General features: G+C 38.4%; 2 protein-coding genes across 3 annotated transcripts in view; one reads left to right on the forward strand and one right to left on the reverse strand.

Moving 5' to 3' along the window:
• LOC104723330 overlaps positions 1 to 8,163 on the forward strand; it is an 11,612-nt gene extending 3,449 nt beyond the window's left edge. For both annotated transcript variants that reach the window (XM_019232721.1, XM_010441678.2), the window contains exons 6-35: positions 46 to 345; positions 438 to 597; positions 823 to 960; positions 1,048 to 1,129; positions 1,291 to 1,574; positions 1,702 to 1,815; positions 1,893 to 2,137; positions 2,291 to 2,539; positions 2,652 to 2,807; positions 2,941 to 3,078; positions 3,203 to 3,442; positions 3,589 to 3,713; positions 4,003 to 4,120; positions 4,222 to 4,383; positions 4,475 to 4,622; positions 4,711 to 4,811; positions 4,899 to 5,060; positions 5,154 to 5,201; positions 5,322 to 5,429; positions 5,592 to 5,666; positions 5,809 to 5,859; positions 5,961 to 6,107; positions 6,203 to 6,333; positions 6,465 to 6,552; positions 6,729 to 6,788; positions 6,865 to 7,105; positions 7,188 to 7,339; positions 7,459 to 7,529; positions 7,620 to 7,776; positions 7,880 to 8,163. In XM_019232721.1, the coding sequence (XP_019088266.1) occupies positions 46 to 345; positions 438 to 597; positions 823 to 960; positions 1,048 to 1,129; positions 1,291 to 1,574; positions 1,702 to 1,815; positions 1,893 to 2,137; positions 2,291 to 2,539; positions 2,652 to 2,807; positions 2,941 to 3,078; positions 3,203 to 3,442; positions 3,589 to 3,713; positions 4,003 to 4,120; positions 4,222 to 4,383; positions 4,475 to 4,622; positions 4,711 to 4,811; positions 4,899 to 5,060; positions 5,154 to 5,201; positions 5,322 to 5,429; positions 5,592 to 5,666; positions 5,809 to 5,859; positions 5,961 to 6,107; positions 6,203 to 6,333; positions 6,465 to 6,552; positions 6,729 to 6,788; positions 6,865 to 7,105; positions 7,188 to 7,339; positions 7,459 to 7,529; positions 7,620 to 7,776; positions 7,880 to 8,044 (4,416 nt within the window). In that variant the 3' untranslated portion in view covers positions 8,045 to 8,163. The remainder of the gene's footprint in view (positions 1 to 45; positions 346 to 437; positions 598 to 822; positions 961 to 1,047; positions 1,130 to 1,290; positions 1,575 to 1,701; positions 1,816 to 1,892; positions 2,138 to 2,290; positions 2,540 to 2,651; positions 2,808 to 2,940; positions 3,079 to 3,202; positions 3,443 to 3,588; positions 3,714 to 4,002; positions 4,121 to 4,221; positions 4,384 to 4,474; positions 4,623 to 4,710; positions 4,812 to 4,898; positions 5,061 to 5,153; positions 5,202 to 5,321; positions 5,430 to 5,591; positions 5,667 to 5,808; positions 5,860 to 5,960; positions 6,108 to 6,202; positions 6,334 to 6,464; positions 6,553 to 6,728; positions 6,789 to 6,864; positions 7,106 to 7,187; positions 7,340 to 7,458; positions 7,530 to 7,619; positions 7,777 to 7,879) is intronic.
• The window catches only part of LOC104723332, a 1,540-nt gene continuing 924 nt past the window's right edge, over positions 8,240 to 8,855 (reverse strand). Inside the window, exons 2-3 of the mRNA XM_010441679.2 lie at positions 8,704 to 8,841; positions 8,240 to 8,616 (exon numbers count right to left, since the gene is read on the reverse strand). Of these exons, the coding sequence (XP_010439981.1) occupies positions 8,366 to 8,616; positions 8,704 to 8,841 (389 nt within the window). The 3' untranslated portion in view covers positions 8,240 to 8,365. The remainder of the gene's footprint in view (positions 8,617 to 8,703; positions 8,842 to 8,855) is intronic.

Below are 8,855 nucleotides of genomic sequence, written 5' to 3' on the forward strand. Positions count from 1 at the left end.
TTTTTACAATAGGATCATCTATGAGTACAACACATTTCCTTTCAGGTTGTTGATGAGAGCTTAGTAAGGAAGCAGTCATTGCATATACTAAAATCGGTTTTATCTATAAGTGAAGTGAGTAAGACCGGTTCTGAGAAGAAGCCTGAAGCGGATTCAGTTCATCGGTCCCTGACAAGAAAGGAGACGTGGGCAGAAAAGGAAGCCAAGTCGCTTGGTGTGGGAGAATTGTATGGGTCTGTTGACTCTGGGTTGTCCACTCAGCAGGAGTGGCAAGCTTTTCTGCTCCTGTATGAGATGCTTGAAGAGTACGGCACTCACCTTGTAGAGGCAGCATGGAGTAACCAGGTCAGGTTTTTATCTCTCTGGTAGTGTAAACTTTCTGCTCTTAATTCTTTTCTCCTCTGCTCATTGTTTTTTTTTTCTTTTTTACCTTTCAGATTGATTTATTAATCAAGTCATCTCTCAGATATGATGGATCCTTGAAATCCGACTGTAACTCTCATCATGGTCACATGGAAATTCCAGATGAAGAAACTAACATTTTGAATTGGTTAGAGGTTCTTTGGAATAGGGGCTTTCGTCATGATAACCCTCTAGGTACTGTTTACTTGTTGGAGATATTGTAATTAGAATTCAAACAAATTTTTACACTTGTTCATCACATAAATCAGTATCTGAAGTGGTCCCATTGTGGCCAAACTTCTCTTTTACTCATGGATAGAGCATCACTTAAAGTAAAGTATCCATGCTGGCCACACGTTTTGAAATCCGGACCTCCATTTCATATCAGTTCTGTTGCTAATACATCTATTTAAATTGTAGTCAGGTGCACGGTCATGGAGTCTTTTCTAGGTATCGAGTGGAGAAGATATAAAACATGTACACAATCAATGTCCCAAACTTTCGTACTTGGGCCTTTCATAGAGGGTTTGAATGATCCTATACACCACAAGGATTTTGGTAGGTGCTTCTTGCAGAAATTTATTCCCAATGCCATCTTTCTGAAGTGATAACTAGACTTATTTCTTGCTTATTCTGCTCTCCCAGGGCTGAAAGGAATCTATACCTCAAGAACAATTGAAGGTGCAGCTCTATATGTGTGTGCGTACACAAGTTGCCTCAACCCAAGGTAGGGTGTCTTTAAGTTACTAATCCATCTTTTAATTATCGTTGCTTTCATGTATATATGTTATTGGTCATGTGCGGCTGTATATGTTCTCAAGGGGCTGTGAATTATTTAAACCATAAAATTTATCATTATGCTTATCGAACTGTTTACTCGTTTCATAGGAATCGAGTTGGATTTTTGATCAACTTGGCATCTCTTGCGAAGAAACAGTCTTTTGGTAGAGCTGGATTTATGGCTCTCGTACAATGCATTGTTTCTACGTCAGATGTGGTTGGAGGATATGGGGACAAGGAAATGTGGCATCTCGAAAATAAATTCTCTGGGACTGCCGATGAACCTTCTTGTGAACATTTAAGTCAAGATGATATGACACATATACTGGATGTCTTGAAGTTTGTTGCAGAGAGCAGCAGACAGCATTTTAATCATAAATACCGTATCCGAGGTCACTAATCAGTTAGCTTGTTAATTTTAATCATACGTATGTGGAATTATTATTTTGTGGCTCCCTCATTATTTGAAACAGACTAGAACTCATTCTTTCGATTGTGTTTTTTTTTTTCTTTTTCTAGTTTATCAAAAAGTGTTAGAAACTGCTTCCTCTGCGGTGAACCCTTGTATGGTTCCTCTCGGAACACTATTGCAGTTTGTTTCAGCAATTCCTCGGGAGTTCACTGACCATGATGGTAAGCCGGAGACTATTGACATATGGAAAACAAATTGAAGGTTATCGTCTAACATCATGTGCATTCTTCTATGTCAGGTTCATTGCGGAAAATGATGCTAGAATGGCTTCAGGGGAGCAACAGAAAGACTTCCAACAGTTTATGTAGTGATGGCAATCGTCTTCTGGCGAGCCTTTATGAGTATCTGAAAGGATTTATCAGTGATCATGGTGAGAGTTTTGATGATGATGACTTGGAGGCATGGGATTCCCAAACAAAACGATGGGCAAGAGTATTTTTCCTCATAATTAATAATGAAGAACATCTCACCGATATCATAATGGTTTGTGTTCCTGACTTTGATTTTGACTTGTCAACGAAAAAAAATTCTAGTAGTTATTTACCATATTGAATACTTTTAGGTGTACCGCGTTGCAAATTTGAGAATCATCTCTTTTTTTTTGCCATTATTTGAGAATCATCTCTATTTCTGCAGTTTGTGCAAAATAGCGGCCATGATTTTTTCCAAGAGAAGAATCATTTAGAACGAGGACCTACGAAGTTTTTAATATTTATTCTGAGTATGCTTTTGGAGCTCCAGAACATGCAAGATGGAATTTCTGAGCTTAGTTCTTCGGTTAAAAGCAAGTTGTGCATTGCTTCTGTTGAGAAAACCGGCAAACAGATTGTTGATGATGCTTCAATTATAAAGAAAAAGTTTGCTGTTGTTCTCTTATCGATTCTGGTAAACAGAAAACAGTGTGCCAACACTTCAAATTTTCTTGATACACAATGATATAATTGTCCTCTCACTAACTTGGCTACTATGATGGTTCTTTCCTGGCCTGACAATACAGAAGGAGCTGATTCCATTTGCTGAGTCATCTTGTTCAATATTTTGGTCTCACACTACTGTGGAGAATGCCGTTCTGTCTGGTTCTGTTATAGGAAAACTAGGGGGTCCAAGTCAACGCCGGCTATCTGGTCCTTCTACAACAGCTGTACTAGAAGCTGTATGATTTTTGTTTTTTTTTTTCTCTCGTATTTTTAGGGCTATTAACATACAAATTTCCGCAAGCTCAGTTCCTTGTAGTAACATGACTACGACATCGAACAAGTTTCATGCCAGTTCTTTATGATGAGCAGGTAACGTTGGTGAAAACTATTGGGTGGATCTCGTCATACTGTGCCCAAGTCACTAGTGGTGTTGAACTCAAATTAGCATTGGCTTTCTTTTGGAAGTTCACCCAGCATACCATATCATCTCAAATTTGTAATTCTGAGGTACTGCCCTGCCTCTGAATTTTCTAAGTTTTGTAAGATGTATGGAATGTGCAAAGCTCTGAATTTTTTCGTATCTCCTATGGAATCACGTTGCATTAATTAACTTATAAATGTTTATGACCAGGCTGCAGCTGAGGTCAATCTTGCAGCGTTTGAGGCGCTAGCTGCAGTATTGAATGCATTTGTGTCCTTGTGCTCAGCTGGAGCTTTCAACCTATTAGAAAACGATAATACATTGTTATCCATGGTAGATGGTGAATTTTGGTTACAAGTTTCGGTTCCAGCTTTCCTCCATAACATTAATCATCTTCTCACAGCAGGACTTCTAGTAAGAAGTAGGAGGGCAGTTCTGCTAAGCTGGAAGGTAATACATATTTTATTATTTGACAAAGCTATAGACGTTTACCAGTGGAGTTATAGATATTACAAGATTCTTCTTATACGTGGAGTTTTGCTTTTCGATGGCCAAAGGAAAATTCTGAGTCTCTGATCCTTTTATATTTGATTCAGTGGCTTTGTGTGGAGTCTCTGCTATCAGTCATGCATATTCTTGATGCCAGACGTATTCCAGGGGATAGAACGTCGTTCTTCTCAGATGATACGGTTAAAAGCATTTTTCAGGATATTGTAGAGAGGTGGGACGTTTGATAAATTTGGTTTTTCATTTTCATACTCTTAGTTGTCGTTACCTTAAGCTTTTTTCGGTTGATTTGGCATTTTCTCATTCTTTTGAGAGGATACAAATATTAAAGACACATATAAGTATCAGAGAAGATTTTCTCTATCGTCAGTGTTAACTCTAGTAGATTTCAAATACAACCTAATTTCTTTCTGCTACTTTTGAGTCGACTTTTGGATATTTCCTAGGATGTAATGCTTAGATTATTTTGTATGACCTCTAATATTCTCTTTACGATTTGGCAGCCTTGAAAATGCAGGGGAGGGTTCCGCTTTGCCTATGCTGAAATCTGTCAGACTCGCGTTGGGGATACTTGCGTCTGAGAACTCATCTTTGGATGGTTTCTTGGGTGTGGATACTCAGGTTTTGTAATGATTTTTTCATCTAAAGTGGATGGAAATGTTGTGTTTATCCTTTATGAAGAATTAATGTATATTTCATTTCTTGTGATGCGTTGCAAGCAGACGATGTGGCAGTTGGTCAAATCATGTTGGATATTGCATATCAGCTGCAAGAAAAGGAGGGTTGCACCTATTGCTGCGCTTTTGTCTTCTGTGTTGCATTCTTCTTTGTTTAGTAATAAAGACATGCACATAGCTGAAGATGGACATGGTCCGCTGAAGTGGGTATGCATCAACCCTTTCTAATTAAATTAATTGAGGAAACCGTACCGTAGAGGAAAAAAATGTTTGTTATATGCAATGTATTGTTTCACAGTTCGTTGAAAAAGTACTCGAGGAAGGTCAGAAAAGCCCACGCACAATTCGCCTTGCGGCCTTGCACCTGACAGGACTCTGGCTCATGTACCCAAGGACGATAAAGTACTATATTAAAGAATTGAGGCTCCTGACTCTCTATGGTTCTGGTCTGTAATGGCTTTTATTTTTTCTCTCAAGCTGTTATTGCAATGAATTTGTGATATTGATTTGCTTACCGCTTTATTATTATTTTAGTTGCATTTGATGAAGATTTTGAAGCTGAATTATCTGACAATAATGATGCAAGAACTGAAGTATCATTATTGGCAAAAAGTCCAGACCCTGAACTGACAGAAGTAAGATTCAGCTTTAACAGATGATGGATTGATAGATTTGGTAGAATATTTGACTTTTAAGGTGACACATTCTGTACTTTTCCTCAGCTTTTCATCAACACGGAGTTATATGCACGTGTCTCTGTTGCTGGTCTGTTTCAGAAGCTGGCTAATTTGGCCTATGTAGTTGAACCAGAAAGTCAAAATCAAGACTGTCAAGATGCTCTCGTGGCTGGAAAATTGTTTCTGCTGGAGCTTCTTGATGCAGCGGTACTTATTGTTTGTTAGTTTTCACAAAATATTGATAAAACAATTAGCAGGACCGACAATGTGCTGAAAATCTAAATATAATGATATGCGCAGGTGCATGATAAAGACTTGTCAAAGGAGCTTTACAAGAAGTATAGTGCAGTAAGTGTTGCATTTCTTTCCTTTATGTTCCTTCATCAAGTTTTAGATGGACACTTGGTGAACGATAAATTATTTCATGTGACAAACCACTTCAACTGTAATTTCTGGTTCCTGTAACAGATCCATAGACGGAAAATACGTGCTTGGCAGATGATATGCATTATGTCGCGATTTGTCAGCAATGACATTGTTCTCCAAGTTATGGACAGTGTGCACATATGCTTACATGTAAGTTTACAATAACAGACTAAAAGCTATGTAGCCCGCACATTTTTATGCATGAGAAATTATTCGGACAGAAACTAGTATAGGAAACGATTGCTGCGTTGATGACTAGACAAGTGTCAGTGCCTTGAATATAAGTTTTTGGTGTTTTGTGTTTGCTTGCAGAGAAATAACCTGCCTGCTGTTCGACAATACCTGGAAACATTTGCCATCAACATATACCTGAAATTTCCAGCATTGGTAGGTATCTACTCTATGCGTTTCCAAAAGCAAATTTGTAATCAAACTATAAACAGTTTCCTATCCTAACGAGCTGTGTTGTTACACGTTTTTTGTTTTTTTTCTTTTCTAAAGTAACTATTAATTGGTTGTTGTATCACAGGTTAAAGAGCAGTTAGTTCCAATATTACAAAATTATGACTCTAAAGCTCAGGTAAATTACGCAAAATACACTTAAAAGTTTAAAGTAAAATGAAGTATTTTGTAAGAATTTCCAGTTCAATATATTGATAGATGTTCTCTTATTATCTGCAGCAAGCTCTCTCGTCCTATGTCTTTGTAGCAGCCAATATCATCCTCCATGCCGAAAAGACAGCTCAACAGACACACCTGAGAGAGCTTCTTCCCCCAATAATACCGTTATTAACTTCTCATCATCATAGCTTACGTGGTTTCGCTCAGGTTGGTCTTACATAGATGCCATCTGATTTTTTTTTGGTAGATGTTAGCTTAAGTTGAGTATCAGTCTTATTCCATTTTCTTTTGGGGTTTGGCAGTTATTAGTGCATCGAGTACTCTTTAGACTATTTCCCCCTGTGGAGTCGGCATCCTCTCAAACAATATCCCTGGAGAAACTTTCTTTTGAGAATTTGAAGTCTTACCTGGACAAGAATCCTGATTGTTCGAGGTGTGTGGTTATACTCAGTGTGATTACACTCTTTCCTGTTGGTCATAGAAACAATCTTTTGTGAACAAAGCCATCTAGAAAGTTTTGGTTTATTACACAAATTCACTTGTGAATTATTTCTCCCGGTCTAGATTGCGAGCATCAATGGAAGGATTTCTTGATGCTTATGATCCCAGCACATCTGCTACTCCGGCTGGTGTTTTCGTCAATCGTGTTGAGGTAACAATGCTCTTGTAGCAATGGCGTAATTGAAATTTACAGACATTATTGAGAATTTGAGAATATTTTTTGTGGTTCCTGCTCATCCTTCGACATTTGGTTGTTATAATTGCACAAAGCTGCTTTCGGATTTTAATGCCATTTTACATTTAAATAATTTCGTGGTGGTTGTGCAGGATAGTGAGTTTGAATGTGTTCCAACATGCCTCATGGACAACGTGCTCTCTTTTCTGAATGTAAGCAATTAGACATATTTAACAATGTTTTCATTTTTCAGTTTCTGTCTCTCTATCTTATCTTCAAGTCTTGCAGGATGTAAGGGAAGATCTCCGTGCTTTCATGGCAAAGGATGTAGTTACCATTAAGAATAAAGGCTTCAAGATGAATGAAGAGCCCAACCGTCGGTTGATCATGTCCAATACAGATGAACAAAAGCTTTCTGAGCCATCTTCGTTGGACTTCCAGAAGAAGATCACTCTTTCCAAACATGAGAAGCAAGATGCTAGCTCAACTTCTGTGCTCCGAAATGGGGAAACTTACAAGCGGCTCTTTGGTATGCAAAAATTATATAGCTGTCTCACTCAATATTATTATTGTTAAACATTATTATGTACCAACACGAGTAACTTTTTCAGAAATGGAGAAAGAAGATGAGCTCGTTAGTCAGCTCTTACGATCTAGAAGTATGGAGGTCGAAAGGTTGAAATCTGATCGACAGAGTTTGATCCTTGTGGCTTCATTGGTTGATCGTATTCCTAATCTTGCTGGATTAGCGCGGACATGTGAGGTATAGCTATCATTTTCTTTGTGTGTTTCCTTGCCATTTCTGCATTCCAAGGAAGAAAAGGAAGTTAGGAGTCTTGTATCTAGTTCAGCTGTAACATTCAGTCTCTGCATCTCTTGCAGGTGTTTAAAGCGTCAGGTCTAGTTGTTGCAGATGCAAACATAATACATGACAAACAGTTCCAACTAATCAGGTATGGCTATAATTTCTAGTCATCTCTGTAATGACTGTATCATCAAAAGGACGGTGGGAGAGGTTACAAGAGTTTTTCTCTTTTCTGCAGTGTGACTGCTGAGAAATGGGTTCCAATCATGGAAGTCCCAGTGAACAGTTTGAAACTCTTCTTGGAGAAGAAGAAGCGGGAAGGGTTCTCAATATTGGGACTGGAACAGACAGCAAACAGCATTTCACTAGACAAACACCAATTCCCAAAGAAGACGGTAACACAAGAACGAACACAGGCTTTTGTTTGCTCTCACTTGTCGCTTTCCCATAAGAGCTAAACAAAAAATCACTTTTGTTCCTTGTTCTCTCTGTTGCAAGGTTTTGGTGCTGGGTCGTGAAAAGGAAGGCATCCCTGTGGATATAATCCATATACTAGACGCTTGTATCGAGATCCCACAACTTGGAGTTGTTAGGTCCCTCAATGTTCATGTCAGCGGCGCCATCGCCCTCTGGGAATACACTCGGCAACAACGCATTCAATAGTTCAATAGTTATCTGTTTGTGAGTTCTTCAAGATCTCCTTAAGCTTTTTGTTTGACTAATAACACGACTACTTTGTTTCACTTTTTTGAACCCAATGATGATGATAAGTTCTCATACTCTTCCCCGCCGGTCAAATCGAACTTAAAATAGGACAACTAATGGCAGAGGAATCAAAGCCTGGTTCATTACAGAAAAATCTAACTCGAATTCCAAATCGGGAAAACAATGGTTCAAAATCTCGTCATATTACATCTGGTAAGTGAATCATATCCTAATTACACCATTCAAAGAAAAAAAAAGAAAGCATGAATCTTTTTGTGATCACTTCTTTGAACCCAAGGACTCATCATCATCTTTCCAAGCTGCTTGCCACTGTTTGTCATATAAAGTCGTCTCATCAAACAAACTCTTGAGTTTATCCACATCCTCATTCTTACGAATGAACAAAACTCCAGCAACAGACACAAACAAGAGGGTTTTGCAGAAGAAGTTGCCCATTTGATCAACAAGTCCTACTCCGGTTAGACTATCAACAAAGTAAGCCATGAAGAATCCTATCATCGCAGCACGACCTAACACCAAACATATATGTGTTAGTAAATTGTGTGCATCTCATTGATCTTTAAACGGGATTTGAGAGGAAAGAAACAAAAAGAAACCATTGAGGAGTTCAGCTTCAGGTAAGTGGTATCTCTTCATCCAAGCCCACCATGGGATAGTCGATGTATCGAAAAGCACTGGTTCGTCGTTACTCGTTGTTTCTGGATTCTCTTCTAACCATTTTCTTCTCTTTGCCTCTTCCAAAAAAAAA

Source organism: Camelina sativa, chromosome 11 (genome assembly GCF_000633955.1).
Source record: "Camelina sativa cultivar DH55 chromosome 11, Cs, whole genome shotgun sequence".
Classification (NCBI taxonomy): domain Eukaryota; kingdom Viridiplantae; phylum Streptophyta; class Magnoliopsida; order Brassicales; family Brassicaceae; genus Camelina; species Camelina sativa.